A 20,241-nucleotide genomic window follows, 5' to 3' on the forward strand; every position below is an offset into this window, starting at 1 on the left:
GAAGGTGTTCCTGAGATGTGTCGTTTAACGGGATGTAGGGACCCGAAGATATAATGCCTCTGGCGACGGCTGTCGCTATAATAGAATAATGATTACTGAATCGAACAGACCTTGAAAGTGTAAAAATATGAATAACGCATTTCCTACCTAATGAGATATCCACATTTAGGTTTTTATAATGAGGTTTACTCGTCTACTGTTGACTAGATTAAGCGAATAATCAATTCCACACAGCGCCGCCCCTCCCCCGCGGGTATTGTTTAGTTTGTAGCCGTTAAAGTGCAGGTACAGCTCTGGTTATTTATGTGTCTCTTTGTGGAATATGTAGTAATAAGGGAGCAACCAGGTGTGTTTGTGGTTGCTGATGATCACAGATTCTAGATTGGAAGCCAAACCTCTCGGGCTGCACCTGGAAGCTCGGGGTCATTAAAGGTCCCAGTCGCAATCAAGCCAATTTTCCTGAGTCCTCTGTTCAGATCGGTCTGGAATAAATTCAGTTGTGTTCGACGAGCTGGGACCCGAGACCTCTTCCCCCACCCCGGAGGTTCAGATCATTTGTTGGAGGTGAAATTGATAACCTTTAGAGGCACAATAAAGCAACTAATCACCAGTGCTTGTTTTGTGCAACGTGAGTCACGTTTATTACATCAGGACAATTTAGAGAGTGCTGGGCTTGCAATCTCGACTCCCTGATGAAGACCTGTCTCAAAAAAAAAAAATTAAAAAAAAAATAAGCTGACGAACCAATTAATGTGCATTGTTTTTTTTTTAACAACATAATCCATCTGAGAGGCTCAAAAACTGACATCCAAATTATATATTTTATTGTACGGTAAAAACAAACCATTTCATTAAACCCCAAATTTCCTCCTATTCATGTCTGCACCTTCAAACGGACGTGGGATTTATGCGTTCCTACATAATTCACAGTCGTCACAGTGGAGCTCCTGCCAGGATTCGCCGTCATCTACGTTTATCAAAGCCAAATGCTGCATCCAGGAAGCCCCTAAAAGAGCACGCTTATCCTATATTAATGCACATCAATCAAACAATTTGTACTGCAAGTCGGACAGATATATTTCATATGTGCCCCAGGCTCTTTCCTTCCTAATCTTTGTATATATTCAGCAGATGGCAAATGCTTGATGGGGAAAGCTACTTGTGTTGTCGTGATGAGTTTCCCCTGGTGGAGATGTCCTTGATCTGTATCCAGTGCTGGTGTGTGCATGTGTGTGTGTGTGTGTGTGTGTGTGTGTATTGGAGGAGGGGCCGGGGTGGGGACTCTCACTGCTCTGTGAAATACACACACACACAAGATAACATCTGTGTTGGTATGCTGCACCCTTGTGGTGCTCGGCTGCTACATCTCTATAAGACCAGATAAGGAGGCTGCAATGGCTCCGAGGGAGCGAGATTGAATCTGTGGTATTTCACTCGATAAAGGATCCCACTGCATTTTCCCGGATTTAACAGCCATACAGTGCGCAGTGGAGAAAAGCATTGCACCTCCGAGGCGCCTCGCAGGGGGAGTAAAATGTTTTAAATTGCTGTAAATGCACCGCATTGATGATTATCTCTGTTGAGCACTGAGGTGCTTCTGTATATTCACAGGAGGCACAACAAGGAAGCTGCAACACCTGACAGTGAAATCGCGTGCGTTCGGATGCACCTGCGCACACTCGGCCCTCGCCCGGCAGTCGCTTGCTCTCTATTAAGAGATCCTTCGTCTCCGAGTGCAGGTCTTGTTGCCTCGATCTTGTGGACACGTCTCAGGCAGCAGCTCCAGTGCAGCTTTGGTATCGACGGTACAGGCGTCCTAGGAGGTGACAAGGACAGCGATTGATTGGGCCTAAATGAGAGTGAAGAGAAAGATTGATCGCCATTGATCCTCTTTCTTCCTCCAGCAGACTCCTCCATCTCTGATTATGACCACTTTACGCCCAATCAAATGCATGTGAGCCGTAATGGGGGGGAAATCCCATCGAGAGGTATTAGCTCCATTTACGAAGGCTGTAATTATGAGAGGACGTGAGGGCCCAAGGTCAACGTGCAGCAGGTGCCATCAGCCTGGTTGATAATAACAGGGCTTCCTCCTGCTTCCCACTGCAATTTAGTCATATAGATAATAGGCTGTGGGGAAGATGGCCTAGTGTGTGTGTGTGTGTGCGTGTGTGCGTGCGCGTGTGCGTGCGCGCTCCTCTAAGGACGAGTGGTGCATAATAAATGCTTCCACAATAATGGCCTGAGGACGGGAAAACAGCTCACCGTAATGAAACGCGATCGTTTTATGAGGCTGATTGAAGGATAACTTTGATGCTTTTTTCCACATTTTTTTATTGAAAGCTTCATCAGAGAGAAAAAAACAACTGATAAAACCCAAGTCAAATCCTAACATCCACAGATGTACAGATAATTTCTCAAAGATCACACACACTGAGCAGCAGCGTGTGCGAGGCGTGACCATGTCCTCCTCGGCGCTGAAACAAAGAAAAGTGAAAAAACAAACCAAAACAACAAAAAGAGAAAACTAACACAAAAAAAAAAAAAAAAAAAAAAAAAAATAATTAAAAACCGCTCTGCTGTCCAAATAAATAGTTCCTCTTTTTTTTTTTTTTTTTTATATCTGGTAGGTGAGTCCCATGCCTAACGCACTTTCCGCGCTGGCTATCTCGAAATAATTTGGTCGACCATTTCCTAGTGATTGTTAGATTCTGTATTTCTCGGGGAGATGTTTGAACTCCACAGTGCTGGCTGGCTGAGTGGTTGCGCTCTTGGGGTTGTGTGGCCAATCGATAGCTCTCATCAAAGGTGGACCGAAGCATCAATTAAAAGCACGGGGGCCTCGCTCTTGTGGGGTGTGGGGTGTTAGTTTGAGCAATTTTCCCACTGCATTATGTGCGTGCGGGTGTGTGAATGTGCTGCTTTGTGACGAGTTATTGAGCGCCAGTTCTCTTTTTATACTTCGCTGCGAGAGACAGGTCTGCGAGAGTAACTCTGAACTACTGTTTTCCGAAAACACGACAATCAACGCGCAACGGCCACGACTGCGCTGACGAAGGATGAACCCAACAGGAGCCTCATGACAACTGAGTACGACGTGTAATACATCCAATGAGTTCACTCCTGTGACAATGCGGGAGCCACACCACTCCGGGATGACGGCAGTGATTGTGATAAAATGGTGAGCCGGGGACGGATTGAGAAAATGTTTTTTTTTTTTTTTTCTTTGTTTTTTTTTCTTTTTCTTTTTAAAGGCAGTGAAAGAAGCACCTCGCCTTGAAAGACTGACACCGGAGAACACCAGGGTGTAGGTAAAAATCTCAAGATCTGTATTCCGTCTGGTATCTCAGAGTTGGTAAGCTCACAGAAGATCAGAGTTACCTTTGTAGAGAGTTGTGCGAGTTAAATGTTGCTCTGAAAGTACAGTAATTTTCCTTCCTCCTGCATTCAAAACACAAGCCGGAAGAAAAAGTATGAGCATCTGATTACATTTCATTGGGGCATCAGATGAGTGAGATATTTTGATATCGACAGATACATATTTAATCACAAAAATATGCTTAGAACTCAAACTTTAAATTCTTAAAGTATGATTGCATAAACTTCACTTTGACCTTCTGGCACTGTGGCAGCAAACCGTTTCCTTCTTTACACTTTATGAGGCACAACTGTAAAGAGTGTTAAGAGCACCAGCAGGGCCCAGGTTCACTCAACAGTACGAAGGACATGCCAACAAGGACGTTACCCCTCCAACCTCCATGAGTGAGAACATACTGCAGCAACTTTAACCCAGGGGCGTGTTTCAGCCAAGAGACTTAAGAGCAAGTGGATCACAGCAGCCTGGGATTCATCACGTAACACTTGCGAGTCCTACAGGGGCTCATACATAAGTCACGAGCAGCCCTTTTGCTGTTTGTTGTGAATACAGAAACATCAAAAGTAACATGGGACACGATCTCCGATGTCACAAATTTGCTGAAGTGGGACCCCGGATCTGTGTCGGTTATTGGATTGAAGCAGGCGACGTCCTCTCATCATCCAACGACAGTAAAAGAACAACAGATCGGACTCGCAGAGCTGAAAATGATGCCGAACTCGACGTGAAGAAGAAGAAGAAGAAGAAGAAGAAGAAGAAGAAGAAGAAGAAGAAGAAGAAGAAGAAGAAGAAGAAGGAACGAGACGACAATTAATGTAAAATGATGGCTGGCAGAGTGACAGGAAGGCACGTCCAATCCAAAACTCAAGCCCGGGGAAGGTACGAAGTGATGAGCTGTGTATGACGGGGAAGAGTGCGTTGTTGTGAGGGAGTAAGAAAGGAGGCGAGTGTCTTCCTAATTAGTGCGGGGTCAGGCTGGTCACCTCCTGGAGTCGTGGACAGCGAACGTACTGCTGCAAGAAGACAGAAAAACTCCAGGCGGGGACCCCTTCTGCCCGGCAACACGAGCTAATGATCACCGTCTTTTTTTATCTCACTCGCACACACACACTCACACACACACACACACACACACACACACACACACACACACACACACACACACACACACACTCTCGCTCTCTTGGTATCGCTGGCTCCTGGTTTGTGCTGACACATGGGCTGACTGGGAGCGGATTCATGCGACAGCCTCCTTAAAATTGCAGGCATGCCTTCCATACACTTCCAAGTCGGTATTTGTATTCTGAAAGGGTACATTATGCCATTGTGCTATTAAGAAAAAGCCATTTCTGGTTGTTGGGGTAATCTTTCAGATCTATGTGAAATATTGGTACACTGTGCACTAGTAGCAAACACCAGCCCTAACATCTCTTTCTTTTTTTTTGACTCTCCATTAGCAAAGTAGAATTGATATTCTTTTGTTGTGCATTTTCTCCATAATCTCTCGGCTATTTGTAATCCTATTTCCCATAATGCCATTACCATTGAATCTCAGGCAATTTGTAGGACACTCTGCTCTCTGATGTGCAACTCCTGCATTATGAGACCTATTAAGCTTCAAAATGTCTTCTGTACTCTATAAAACAGCAGCTGTAAAAGTCTCGAGAACTCGGTTTTAGCTATGCTGTATTCATAACCCTGCTAAAAGTTGAAACGTTAAGAAAAACTTCACCCATGCGCACACGCACGCACACACACACACACACACACACACACACACACACACACACACACACACACACACACACTAGCTTAAAACTGGTTCATAGTTATAGTGTAGCAGCTCTTGTCGTTTCATCAGGACACTTAAAAATGAGTCAGAAATGGATTACAGTGAGTTCAAGTAACAATCGCGAGCAGATGAGCAGTGTCGGCACATCCGGGGATCCCTAAAACCCCCAAACATGTTTCAGCTGTTAGCCGTTAAAGACTGCACTGCGGAGGGGGACTCGGTCACTGCGAGATAAGAGCAAACCGTAGCCTCGAGGCAAGTGAAAGCAGACGTTGAGCGGCAGGTCGGGGGAAAAGAAAAGGACACGCGTTGATTTGATTGGACGGCGAGCGGCTGAAGAGTCACCGAGAGACGGTTTGAATGACGCACGTTTGAGTCTGACCTCGGTTGGTGGACGGAGGATCTGCAGCGGGCGTTCACAGCGTGACGGAGGAGAAATGAAAGATACGTATGGCTTTAAAAGTTCAGTTCACTTCAGGAACCTGCGCGCCCGTTTCTCTTTTGTCAGAGCGAGTTCACGGCCAAATGATTAACAGTGCCCAGCTCATCACAACGAAGGCAGAAGCCCGGAACAGCTTCGTCTTTAGCACCATGGAGTAGCTTCAATATTTCATAGCATTCCTTCAGCACATCTTTAACCAGCTCTCTCGTGTGCTTTGCTTTATTAACCGTAGCACACATAATTTGGAATCATTTGGAAGCTTTGTTAAAAGGCACTCGATGTACAATCTGATTGTTACTAACAAACATCGCCGCGCGCGATGACACGGTTTGCCTGTAGTGTGCACACCCATCAGTAGCGCTGGATTTGAATGAGTCACATGAACTGCGAGAGCTCAATTGCAATTGTCACCAAACAAAAAGCTCCCTCTGTCTGGAAGAAAGGGGTCTTTTGAGGGACACTGGAGTGGATCCTATTGCCCCGGAGGGAGACAAATTGGGCCCGTCAAGCCTCATTGCGAGAGTGACTGAAATTGGTTTGTGGTTCTGCTTCTGCACCATCCAATAAAGAGAAGAAACCTCAGAGAGAGAGTGCGAGAGAGGGGGGGCAGTGGGGGGGGGGGGCAGAAGAGGATGACAGTGAGGGAAAATGAGAGCAAAGGAGCCTGGTTTGGCTGTGGCACATTAATGGTGCCAGTGAAGCAGGGTTCTTTTTAGCGCTGGAGCACCACAGCTGAGGGCAGAGCGGGGGAGGGGCGTGTGTGTGTGTGTGTGTGTGTGTGTGTGTGGGGGGGGGGGGGGGGGGGGGCACGGGTGAACAGAGCTCCTGACACACACACACACACACACACACACACACACACACACACAGGCTGCCGTAATGTGGGCAGAAAAAGGCCGTCGTCCCACAGGCAATTTCTTCTGGGACAAGCCTCAGAGACGAAATCACCGCAAACCCCGGCAGCTCAGGGAGGGAAGGACTAGATCAGATGCGACGGGGTTGTTTGTGCAACAAATTGGGACAACTACGGGTGTAACTGACACTCAGCGGCGGGGTCGAGGAAGGAGCTGCCATCAAGCTCTTGTTATGGCTGGTGAGGAGCCGAGTTGGTTCCCACAGGTGTGCTGCGACCTGGGCAGATGATCAGGGGTCCTGTTCAAGACAATCAGTCCTTTCAAACACACTTCCTCCACACAGTGTTAAGTGTCACAGTGATGACAGACGGTCGTCTTGCGATGCAAACGAGACCTCGCGAAGCAAAGTTGCCTGGTTTCCTCTCAGCGGGGTAAAGAGTCAGTTTTGCTTCTTTTTCAAGTGTATTTTAAAGAATGAAAAAAAAAATGTAACATTTCATCGCAGTGACTTCTTGGGAGTCGTCACCGGTTGCCTTTCGACTTTACAGAGACGAAACCTGGCCAAGGAATAGTCCAGCTCATGAAACCGTAAGCGCTGTTTTCGCACTGGTTTTTGTATAAAGCAAACAAAAAAATAACATGTCAATTTGTGAGCTTTAGAGGCGCTTGTAGGTGACTTTTTTGTCACCAGTGGACGGAACCAGGCTGGCTCTCTCCTCCTGTTTTCAGTCTCTGTTCGAAGATAAGCAAACAAGCTGCTGCTTCTTGCTTCTTATTTACCATCCCCGCATGAGAATGATCGATTTTTTACATTCCCCAAAATGTCAAACTTTTATTGGCCCCTAAAATAGTTGCTTTAAAAGGCTTCGGCTGCCAGATCCATGCAATCAGTGCCATTTAGTGCTATAAAGTTTATGCAATCGTTGCTTTAGATTTCAAAGTCTATTTGTTGTTTTGTGACTAACAACTTACCAAATGTAAAGTCTATAGTAAACACCACTCATCTGGTATTTTGAGCACATAAATATTTAAAAAGTGACCTATGTCGAGATGGACATAGCGATGAACATAAGGTCAAACGGCAGCGGGGAGATTCCCACTGAAGCTTAATACACTGAGAAATGGTTGAGTTAGTTCTGGTTGAATCAAAGAGATAAAGAGACAGACAGTCAAACAGACAGGAGTCACTAAGAGGACAAAGCTGGAAGCAATGCATCAAACGACCACGGAGCGTAGCTAGCAACATTCCCCAATCTGTTTCCAAAAGTTTTCCCTGCAGGATCTGAGAGAGTTAGAGAGAGAGGAATGCACCCACGGTGTGTGTGAAAGCATCATCGGAGGGATGAGACAAAAAAAAAAAAGATATGAAGAGACGGGAAAAGGGACTTTCGGAAGAACTGCCACCAGTTGTGTCACACATTTAAATACTGTCTGATGTGTGTGTATGAGTTTGTAAGTGTATGTATGTTGAGGTTTGTGTCCACGTATATGGGCACCTGTGTGTGTGTGTGTGTGCGTGCGTGCGTGTGTGTGTGTGTGTGTGTGCGTGTGTGTGTGCGTGACAGCACGGACAACTATGAAAAATGATCTTAAACCCGGCGAAAACAACATGTCAGGAAGGATAGTAAGGACTGGTCCGGCCATCAAGGTCAAATAAAAAAACGACGACAACAGCAACAACAACAACAACAATATCAACATTAACATCAACAACAACAACAACATCAAGAACAACAAAATCAAACTGAAAAATGAAAAGGAAAAACAAACAAAACAAAACAAAACAAAAACTCTGGTTCAGAGTGTCTCTTCATCTTTGGTATAAAAATGGCCATCCATGGGCTGCATTTGATCCACAACTAGGAAAGACTACAGAAATTGTCAACAATTTCTTCTATTGCTTTTGCACTGATTGGTTTAAACCATAAGCTCCTACTGAATCTACTGTTTTTATTTTACTGCCAGAATTATTTCTGTAGTTGTTTTTTTCGTTCGTTTTTAATTTTTTTTTTTCTTCTTCTTTTTTTTTCTTTTTCTTTTTGCAGTGTGACAAGCAAAGCGGGCTAAAAACATCTTAAAGCTCATAAAAAAGGTAAAATGTGGCAGATAAAAAGCACTAATGTCATCGACAGCAACTTTGCCATGTAAAATAATAATGATAATAAAAAACAAGTTCAGCATTTGCAACAGACTGCACCCACAATGCAGCATGTTCTCTTATGTTTTCTTTTTTCCTCATTGTGAAAAATCTCTTCAAAGCTTCATCTTCCCCCCCTCGAGTCTTTTTTTTCCCCAACAGACATTTTGTTTTCTTCTGATACTTAGTTACCTCTGACATAATAATTATCAAAGTTTTCTTCTAATGAAGAAAAGAAAAAGCTCTTCTCTATTAAATCTGTACAGCTTATGTGATAGATTCTTTTTTCTCTTTAGAACAACTCATCCAGTGTCTTGGACCCTCAAAGTGGTTCAAGACACTGACTTTGTTTGCTCCCCTTCCCCCACCCCCCAACCAGACGTCAGATTTTAACTCTGTAAAAAGTTTCTGGCGCCCTTCAAATTAAGGCCATGAAGATTCAAGAAAGAAAAAACACGTTTTCGAATATATCTAGAAAACTAAGATTTAACACTAGAACATAAAAAAAGACAGAAAAGAAACTGTAGCTTAACATCTGAGGAAGACAATCTCTGTGTGTATCTCAAACTTGACTCCCCTTTTCTAATTACAAAATAAACTTCATCACCTACCTGCGCATTCAACCTTTTTTTTTGTTGTTGTTGTTATTTTGTCATTTTTTTCCTTTTTTTGTTTTTAATTGGTTGAGAATTTTCTTTGAGAAACTTTTCGAGCTTCACCTCAGCCCTTCAGGCAGGTTCCCAGACTAAACAATTTCGCTTCTTTGCACTGTGCCCAGCAATTTCCCCATCCCCTTCCTCAGTACGCTTTGCCTCCTTCTTGATTTTTTTTTTTCTCGTAGGCCAGGTAGGAAATGAAAAAAGTGTCTCTTTTTTGGTGCCTGGGCAATCTGGAAGCAATCTCTTTCTTTTCTCTTTTCCTCACATTCACAGTGCAGCCACCTTCTGTCTCAAGGCAACGCTGTCACAGGAACATTCGCTCAGGCCGTAGCTATCTGATGAAAGAGGGGAAAACAGAGAAGGGGGGGGGGTGCAGTTGTAATCAAAGCACAATTTTACAAACACAGAAGAGCAATGGAGCTGACAGCTGACAGCTCAGTCGGAGGACGGAAGCAAAATGACGCACGTTAAAGAGTTGTGATCAGGTCAGGAAGCAAAACTTGATGCCAAAATGACGAGCGAGTGACAACAGCAGCCAGGATTAATTACAATCATCGTATAAATGGAGCTGCGCCTCTTAAGTACCCTGTGTTTTATTTCAGTTTAAGACCTGTAATAAGTCCTTTACTGCTTCACGAAAAACATTTGTGAAACTGTTTTTATTATTCACAACAGCTGTCAGATTTTGATTTGGATAATATTGCTACAGTTGACTTAATAATTTGACTGTCAGGAAGTTTGTCAATACAGGTAAGATTTAGTTAGAAAAATCCTCTCTCTCTGCACATGTAATTAGCAGTGTGTATGTGATGGCAGAATCTTCTGAAAAAAATTGGATTGGAACATGACAGTCGGCTTATCGAGCAAAATAAAGGTGGCTAATTTGATGTGATCTCAAATATCTATAATGTATATAATGTCATAACTTCCATCCTTATCGCTCGCAATTTCAAAATAATAATAGATTTAATAAAAAAAAAAAAAAAAAAAAAAAAAAAAAAAAAAAAAAAAATGCGTCGGAGGAGGATTTGACATCTCCAAAAGGCTAACGGAAAGTGTCTTACTTCCCTGCTGGACTTACTTGGACTGGTATGAGTAAGCAGGAACATGGTCGGCAGCACTGTCCACCTGCATCTGTTGCTGCTGGCCAGCCACCTCCTGTGATGAAGGAGCCACTGTCTGGGGTGAGGCGTCTGTCACCACTCCCTGGAGACAAACACGACAGACAGGAAATGTGTCAAGAACAGTATGTGGCTGAAACTAGAAAACGTCTCCTTCTGTCCACTCTGCTTATACACCTGTGGTGCTGCATTGCGTGTCTGTCTCGGAAAGAAGACCACCTCCTCCGTTTCCTCTTCCTCATACCTGATTTTTTTTTTTTTACTCGGTTCACTTTTATCCCTGAAACCAAGAGTCTTAGTAAGAGTGTACGGTGTCGTGTAATAATGACACGCATGGGATTTGGTTTGACACAACATTACACTTTCCAAACGGACTCTGCGGCAGCAATCCGAACACGTGCTCGTTCTTACGCTCACGTAGGGCTGGGTTAGATTTTCAATACAGGTACCCGATACTTTGACTTGATAGCGGTTCTTGAGCGATACCAATCTTATAAAATCCATTAAAAAAAAAGAAAAGAAAAGACAATTACAATAAAAAAATGACAGTACAAATCTTTAGTTTTTGATGCAGCTTAGAGGGGGGCAGTGGAAGCCAGGCTACTTTCTGTCACAACAATTAACTGGCGTCAGTTACTGCAGCACACAAGAATCAGACAGATTGTGGCCAAAACTTAGATTGAAAGGCGTGAATGAATTTAGCCAGGTTGAAAGCAAGCGGTTTTATCTACGTGGGCGAACCGCCGAAGTACAGAGCCTGTTCATGGTAAACACTGTGGCTCACTGATGAGATTTTCTCCTGCATAAACGTTGCAGAAAGTACGATTTTAAAACCAAAATGTATTAGTGTGGATGTAGCCTCGGTATCAAAATGTGGTACAGAATAACACAACTTCATAAAACTAGACAGTATCGAAATAATTTGCTCAGTGCCATAAAAGTATTAATGTTCAGTAGGCAGCCCGACGCCCTCAGTACTAAAGTACTACAAATATTTCCATTCGTAGATGCCAAAATATGTCCAGTCGAAAAACACACATTGTAAGAGCGCGACCATACAAAAACTGCTGTCTTCAATTTTTGTGTTTGCTTCAAGGATCGTAGCAAAACTGTAAAGAATATTTGTTTTTACCTGGACATTAATAGGGGAATATTGAAGACTAAAGTAAATAAAATGCAAAACAACACAAAGCCAACATTCTGTGACATTTTGTCATGATGAAAGAAAACAATCTATAAAATGTGCCACTTCCTTTGCAGATTTTTCCGTCCGTGTTTGAGATAAGAAACGTCTTTAAGGATGGCTTTGCGCATCGAATTCATCACGACAACCTCTTAGCCTCTTTATGTGTCGAGCGTTACCGATAGCCCTATCACCGAGTCATCTCAATCACCTTTAACAAGCTCTCAAGGATACGCCGTCCTGTCCATACATCAGCCCCGCAGACACCGGCTGATACAGTGATATACACCCCGCTGCTGACGTTGGCACTGAGAGGACAATGGTGAGGATGAAATAGGTGAGAGGCGCCGTGGGCTACACTACAACTACATCTTTCTCTTCCATCGCACTCCTTCATGAGGACGACTGTAACTTTCTGAAGACGGAGAGGAGGAGGAGGAGGAGGAGGAGCGACTAATGGGTCTGTCAGGGGGAACTGTCATTGTCCGTGGCTGGTGGGCTAACCAGCGCTCTGTGGCTGACGGATGTGTGTGTGTTCCAGCTACCTACCAGCCCGAACCCGGCAGCGTGCGTGTGTGTGTGTGTGTGTGTGTGTGTGTGTGGGGGGGGGGGGGGGGGGGGGTGTTCGCACCACCGCCGGCACTGTGTCTCACTTCAGCTCCTGTCATTTGATACACGACTGATAGTCCATCTGAATACGACCGCACTGTCAGCCGCCAGACAGCTGGCCCGCTCTGCTCGCCGGCCTGCCTCTACCCGCCCGCTCTCCACGTTCATCATTTCTCAGGCTGGACTGCCCGAACCTGCCAGGAGCTCAGACAGCCGCCGAGGAAGTGAGAAAGTCTGGGCTGCACTTCAAATGTCTTTCCCAAATACTATAAAACTTCTGACTCATCTCGCTATGCTTGCAGTTTTTGATCCTTGTTATTTGCCGGTGGTGCGAGGCCATTTGTTTAGAGAGAATGGGAGCAATTTGTAGCGTGCTTCAAAATGCAATCCGTCTATTTAATGACTTTTTTCGTCTATTAATGTGGTGAGCAGGTTTTAAGATGGTGAATCGTGTGCTTGTGGGTGCAGGTGAGAGGGCTGTTAGTGGTAATGATGTCCTCCTTTGGGAAGTGGGCGACAGATTTTTGACTCTTGGTAAGTAACCTCTGTCTGCATGTGTGTGTGTGTGTGTGTGTGTGTGTGTGTGTGTGTGTGTGTGTGTGTGTGTGCATGTGTCTTACTTCAACAGGGACGGCTGTTGGAGGCACAGGAGTGTACTGGGGAATGTAGGTCCCTTGCATAGGCGCCGCGGCGGCTGCAGCAGTCATGTACTGAAACACAAGCAAAAGACAAACGCACATCAGAAAATCCTTACATATGCAAATCTCTCCCACACACATCAGGATTACAAGTCCCAATCTACTATCAGACAAGAAATATCATAATTCCCCGGAAGTCTCATTCAGTTTAATTATTTCCACAACGATTGGGAACGGGAGGCTGCTGTGCCCTCAGCATCCTTCGGAGGGCGCTAAAAGAATATGTGTACACGCTCAAGAGGAGCAGAGTGGATCGGAAAAGTGCATGTAAGGAGACATGGGAGAAGGAGGAGAAAGAGATGTCCTGCTGTCCCACAAAGACTTCACAGGCAAGCGGATGCAGAGGGCCACGGCTGAGAAGATGAAACATGAAAAACAAAGCTGAAGGGAATGAAGGAGAATGTGCAAGAGAGGGAGAGGAAAGAAGAAGCAGGGGTGGCCTCCTTGCCTGTGGCCTATATTCCTTGAGTCATGCCTTTTAAAGGGGGTGTTAGCGTGCTTCATGATGGCCATTTTACAGACGTGACACAGGTTCGGTTACATGACAGCCGTGGGGCTTTTACATGCAATATGAATGAGGACACGGCACTTTGTGCAAGGGTTTTTCTGTAACTTGCTGGGAATGCTTTGTGTGTGCGTGCGTGTGTGCGTGTGTGTGTGTGTGGTGTGTGTGTGTGTGTGTGTGTGTGTGGTGAATACACCGGTGTGAGCCTGATTTGTCAGTGTGTGTGCGTGTGCTTGTTTTTAATTAGCACATGCCTGTGCATAAAAGATGACTTATCGCTATTTGTCTGTCCAACTGTGCACGCGCATGTATGGGTTCTCCTGTGTGCAGCTGTGTGTGGGACACATACATGCGTGTGTGTGTGTGTGTGTGTGTGTGTGTGTGTGTGTGTGTGTGTGTCTGTGTGTGAGAAGACAGACAAAGAGAAAGAGGCTTGGAACGATAATGCTGCAGTACAGCGCTAACGGATGTGATCCCAGATAAAAGCCACCAGGCTGCCGCTCCGCCTCTCCTCCTCTTCCTGCCGCTTTTCCGGACCAAGGAAAAGGGGAAGTACAATCCCTCTCTTTCTGTTTTATTTTTTTTCCTTTGCCTCTCAGTCCCCCTGCCAGTGCTAAAAAGCGTGGCGGCAGTATGCAGTAGGAGTCGGTAATGGAGGGGCTGTGCCGGGCTGCGAAGTCTTTCTTGGCCGTGGGCCCGGCGGTGCTGGTGAAGTGTCATTACCGGCAGCGTTGCTAATGGATCGGGTACGGCTCCACCGCTCACCGCTAATGAGAGCAGCTAAAGGCCATGGACATGGGTGATTAACTCCCCCACCGACGCTACACATGGCCAGGAGGATGCCCTGGGATGGATGTTAGTGTGCGTTCGTATGCGAGTGTGACTGTGTGGGTCTTCGTATGCGAATTTAAGGTTATCACACCTTCAGGCTGTCACACTCAGGACAGGGTGAGGCGGCATATCCAGACCTCCTGACACATTAGCACATTACCTCTCTGTGTCATCCCTCCTTCCCTCTCACCTTCCTGTCACTCTCCTGCTCTCTTTCAACCTGCTATCGTGGAGGAGGGCCTATCAGATTGTTGAAGTGACCTTCTCCCTGGTGAATCGAAACCATGCATACCAATTTTCCCCGGGACTTTAGGTCTTTGCCTCTCCTCCCCATTAACTTATTCCGGCAACTCACTTGTGAGGGCTGCATGAAAGCAAATGAAGGGAAGTAGGAGATAATTAGCTATATCAAAATCTTCCTGTCACAGGGAGAATGTCCATTTGAAATGTTATATTTCTCAGCAGGACTACTAAAGGAATTTAAATTGGATTTAACAAGAAAATTTAATAAGATCATTTTCTTTTTCTTCTACCACAACCATTAGTTAACCTATTTAATGTGGCAGGTTGAGCAAGGCATATTTCCGCAGTTGCTGCTGTTGCAAGTCACAGGGATGTCAAGCCCAGCTCCATTGGACTGGGTTGCTATGGCGATAAAGATGATTTTTTTTTTGTCCAATCTCAACTCTTTTAATATTTCCCTGTCCACAGTCAGGGGACAGGTTTGGGTATTATAAAGCCTCCCTAATTGGCCATAAATGGTGCTTCACTCTTGGAGTCGCACACACAGCCACACATATACATTTATGCACATGCACACGCACACACCTGTGCCTGAAGCAGATGGCGTGTGCGTATGTTTGATGAACGGGAGGCCTGAATAGCTCCTTAACGAGGCTGGTGTGAGAAGACTCCTTAAGTCTCTTCTCCACCATCACTCTCCATGACACACACCTATAACTACAGTACAAATTCACACCGCAATGCAGCAATGCCGCGACGAAAATCCATAGCGTGGATAGACCCACTCCGGCACCGCCGTGGTTTGGACCTCTGCACCAGATTGACAGTTTGGGTCTGATGGGTACAGGGATAAAGGGACCGTTTCAATTCTGCGTTCAGTTCTCCACATCGACAGGAATTTCTTTAGAAACTGTAATCCTGGCATCGGTCGAACGCGGCACAGCACATTAGCATTTCTAAACGTTCAAATAAATCATCCGCCTGTCGCTCCGCCACTCAATCTCCTCGTCAATCTATCCATCCTCCCTGTGTTGACATGCTGTTCTGTTGTGTCATCTGCAAGGTGAAGGATAACAGTTGGTCAAGGCGAGAGCATCCAGCCACTCAGCGCAGGTTATTAATGGCAGTGCGGCGTGGGGGAAGGGCTCTGATGACTATTGATCTGAGCTGTGGTGCTCCAACACGGTGGGAACAATTGGACACCGGTGGCTGTGAATTACAGTGCCGTACCACTTCACTATGAAAAAGCTCATCATATCCCTTGGCTTTGTGAAAACCTGCAGAGAACCATACCGGCTAAATCAGTCACCAGTCGGCTGTTACTACATTATTTTGCTAATTTGATATTTATGTCTTGACATATTAGAGGTTATGTGGAACGTTTTTAACAACAAGTGGAGCAATGGAGACGTTTTTTTTTTTTTTAATGAGTGGGTCCTCGATTTGTTTGTCAGGAGCCCACAAAGAAGGAAACACGGGTGCACGCATAGGTGATATAATGTATAATCTGGCCTAAAATTTCACAAATAATCACATAACTTTGATAAACTTCAAGGACACACACAATGCCATCAATGAGTCAGAAATACAGTAAATAACAATAACCTTTTGTTTGTCTACGAGGCATCTTTAATGTAGTTGCTATCTATTAGTTCTCTCTTAGCCTAAAAGTTTTGTAAGTTCTTTGGGGGTGTTTTTTTTTATTATCCAGATATAATAAGAAGACTAACTTTATATTTAAAGCAGAATTTTCAAAGTCTGGGAACAAATAAAACTCATTGTCATAGTTCTTGGCTTTGAGCCCTCAAACACAGTCAAAACTGATTGTAAAATTTTAAAATGCCATAAAAGAGTTGTTCCTCCCCTAACAATTACCCTCAAGGTCCTGCAAGGACTAAACTGCTCAGTGGTGCAGGGGATCACCCACGTGTCAACATGTGTTACTGTTTGAATGTGAAGATGGAAAGGAAGGAGCGTACTCAGTCAACTTTCCCTGTGTGGGTAAAAGGTTAAATATAGCTATGCAGTTATGGAAGTGTAGAATAACATACTGTCCTTAACTTCACCACAGTGAAACCCGGAGAAGCAGCCCAGATAATAGAGGAAAGCGCTTCATACAAATCTGTCTTCCAGGGACACAGAAGCTGTCAATCACCACTGTCACCATGACAACAGAGACTTGGGTTCTACATGCAATGACAGGAATAGGATGGAGAACACAGACGGAAGGTCACCTCTTGTCATGTCAAACACTATGTCGCTCACACACAGACACTGACATGCGTGCGTGCAAACACACACACACACACACACACACACACACACACACACACACACACACTAAAATGACAACGGGAGCATATGCAAATCCACACATGCACAGCAACTAGGAGGCACACACAACTTGACATGACAGATAGACTCATGTTAAGCGGTGAGAGCTCCGAGATGGTAAATAAATCAGTTACTGAGCAATATGCACCAAACACGGTCAAATAAATCAGCGCGGATGGCATGTTTATGTGTACCATCCATAAACAGCACGCCTTAGGTTCTTTAGGGTTCTGTAATCAACTTCTTCAAGCCAAACAGACACCGAACAGAAAACAGAACACTTTCGGGTGAAGCAGCGAAATTCCAAAGCAGTGACCATCAGGTGGCATCGATCCACACTCCCTCGTTATGAGGCGAGGTTTTCCTTTGCCGCTCCTTTTTCAGGGCCCAAACACCCCACACAGCAAAATAACACAGCGTTCTCGGAAAGCTACGGTCACCACCACCAGTGTCACAGCTTGGGCGGACTGGGAACATTCGGTTCTTTTCTTGGAGAGAAGAAGGAAGCCGAAGCTGTGCACAAACAGCCGCAGCGAGCCCTGGAACAGCCAAGAGTATTCTGAGGTGTGGCTTCTCCTCCAGCAGCCAGAGGCAGCCATGATATGTTGTTGACTCTGGAGACGGTGCTCATTGCAGGTGCTCCTCTGCTGCCAAGGTTAAATCACGTGACCAGCAGGGGCAACCAAAACAACCTCACCACATGTGTGTGCACTTGAGGAATGTGCTTTAAGAGTATGCGGTGTCAAGTCCAGTTTACTACACGGATAGTTACAGATCCCGGTTCCTAACCCCACTTTTAACAGGCTTTCCCAATCAGGCAGTATGAAAGAGATTTCACATCTGGCGTAAGAATCGGCTTCACAGGAAACACGTCTCAATTCCCAGAGATGATCAAGTGTGGCATGCCGTGTGTGCAGCTCAGCCGTAGAGAAGTTAGGCTACACAGCGCTTTGCCTCAGGAAAGCTAAGCAGGCAGAAAGGGGAGAGGTGGAGAGGGTAAACCAGAAATGAAAAAAAAAAAAAAAAAAAAGGAGGGAGAGTGCCTTAACCCACTTTCTCCTATAATACAACCCATCAGACATCAGAAGCCATCATCATAGATTAGCCTGTCTCTAATCCTGGCTGTTAGCACAGCTGAGGCAGATTAGGGAGGGGGCATTCCTGACAGAGCCAACATGGCGTCACAGTCGCTGACAGCTCACCTGGAAACACATGGGTAACTGTACAATACGGCCCTGTTTCAATCATACACACAGAAACAGACACAGAGAGATCAAACGTAGTGCTGGAGCAAAGCTGTCTGCTTGCCTGCCCCCAGGCAGCAGGGTTAGAGCAGGAAGTCCGGCTTCAGAACTGTGTGACACTTCTAAGTCGACTTGATCCTGAAACAGGGGGGCGGGGGGGGGGGGGGTAGAGGGGTAGGGAGGGGGTCATGGTTTAAGGGGCATTGACTGTAAGTGAGTGTGTGGAATAAGGGAAACCGATGGAGTGATAGATTTGATGTGTGATTTAGAGAGTGAGGGAGACACAAAGTGTGAGAACGAAACAGAAATTAGAGGGTGAAAGTGAAGAAGGTGGAAAACAGAAAGCCCTGTCACACTGTTAAGCTTCACAGGAAATCTGTTTAATGTGGAAGATCAGGGAGGAAATATGCTCTCTCAATATCTGCCGGTGAATACATGCAGTGTAAAACAAATGATATGGCAGCTCCACGGCTGAGCACATGTGGCGACAGCCTAAGAAGGTTTGGCTTTCTCGAAAGGAAACGTAAAATCCATCTCTTACTCCGTGTGTACTTTTGTTTCTGAGCTAAATGAACAATGTTCTCCCGGATAAAAACCCTCCAACCTGGTCGTCCTCACCCATAATGCAATGGACACCAGCCACTTTCTTTCTAACCATATGATTTTCGGTTTCATCTCTTAAAAGCAGATGTAGACTTTTAGATATTTTGCATTTTTCTGTACAGGTATGATGAAAAGGAACAACAGCAGAACAGCAGGCCACAAATATATTGAAAATGTATTTTTCTATGACTGAATATGGTTTCAGTTTTGTCACAGAAACATGAAACACAATAAAGTTATGTTTTTTCTACGCCTCCAAAAAAACTGAGACTATGTGAATGCAATTTACAATCAACAGTTGATTAACTGTTAAAAGTGAATGAATTAGAGGGATTGTTTTTCCATAAGCCAATTGAACCGTTTTAATATAATACTGACACTTTTGTTGAAAATCGGACTCATTTTCCTTTATCAATAGTGCTGCGATGGTGTCAACAGAAAATTACCTGTAATGTTACCAAATGTTTCCGACAAAGTTCAAATGCATAGAAATCCGAACTTTCCTGTCACCGGTGTCTGTTACGGCCAAAACAAAACATTGAACTATGTACGTTTAACTTGATCTTTACACATTTGATCATTTTCACTTTCAAAAGTTTCCTCTGTATACAAATATTGAAAAATATTTGACATTTTTTTTTTGTGTTTCTTGTTAAATGCGGGATTACAGACTCACTGTACGAATCATGTTACATTGGTGTATGAACTTTTGAGATTTACATACGTAAAATGTTTTTATGTTTTTACATAAGTTGTGATGTGTACATTTGTGAAAATGTTTTCCATGCGTTTGAATTGCTTGGTATTTGTGTGTGGATTGGAACACGCATTTGTGAGTACCCAGAATGTGAACAAACTGTTGGACATATTTGCAAATCTTATTTTTCATCTGTAGATTATGCAACTCACATTTATGACCATTTTGAGTTCAGTTGCTCTCCATAATTGTGCCAACAGGGCTTCATATGAACTGAAAACAAACTGTGATTAAACTTGTTTTAGGAAAGATATTGTATCCACAAAAACTTGCAGAAGGGGTTAATATTGTTTTCTTTCAGCTCTGAGCAGTGCGTCCATATATCAGAGTGGAGCTAACATGCTGTGTAAAGGCAAAACCCAGTAGAAAAGTCTACCCAAGACTTCTTGCAGCTCATAAATCTTACTGCTACGATCACAGAGTAATAACTGAAGTCGCCCTAGATAAGTTTATCAGCAATTTTTTTTTTTTTTTGTCAACTTGGAGGTTCTCCCATGACAACTATGACAACAACATGGGGTTATGTGATTCATTGTGCCACAGTGAGGGGTACTTACACTTCCTGTAGTGCCCAGGGACAGATGGTTCATCTGCTGGGCGAGAGGGCCCATCATGCTGGCAGGCTGCATGGACATAGTGTGGTCCATGGCTGGCGTGATCACTGCACCCTGGGGGAAGGAGGTAAAAGAGAAGGACAAGTTGAGATGAAAGAGGGAACAGAAGAGATGATGAAGATTCTTTTGGTGCATATCCCAATATGCACGCTTCATGTGATCCTTCCTGGAGTTCCAACTTTATTCTGATTCCTCTTCACCTCCACAAAGTGTCTGCTAGTCCTCATGTTGGCCACAAA

General features: G+C 44.6%; 1 protein-coding gene across 5 annotated transcripts in view; it reads right to left on the bottom strand.

Annotated features, from left to right (window-relative positions):
- Positions 1-6,407: 6,407 nt before the first annotated feature.
- Positions 6,408-20,241, bottom strand: part of rbms3 (RNA binding motif, single stranded interacting protein) — a 277,717-nt gene continuing 263,883 nt past the window's right edge. For all 5 annotated transcript variants that reach the window (XM_069177075.1, XM_069177076.1, XM_069177077.1 and 2 more), the window contains 4 exons: positions 19,946-20,056; positions 12,794-12,883; positions 10,342-10,466; positions 6,408-9,595 (listed from right to left, as the gene is read on the bottom strand). In XM_069177075.1, coding sequence (XP_069033176.1) covers positions 9,592-9,595; positions 10,342-10,466; positions 12,794-12,883; positions 19,946-20,056 — 330 coding nt within the window. In that variant the 3' untranslated portion in view covers positions 6,408-9,591. The remainder of the gene's footprint in view (positions 9,596-10,341; positions 10,467-12,793; positions 12,884-19,945; positions 20,057-20,241) is intronic.

This window comes from Embiotoca jacksoni, unplaced genomic scaffold (assembly GCF_022577435.1).
Source record: "Embiotoca jacksoni isolate LCO1_2020_lvr unplaced genomic scaffold, fEmbJac1.0.p SCAF_7, whole genome shotgun sequence".
Lineage (NCBI taxonomy): Eukaryota > Metazoa > Chordata > Actinopteri > Embiotocidae > Embiotoca > Embiotoca jacksoni.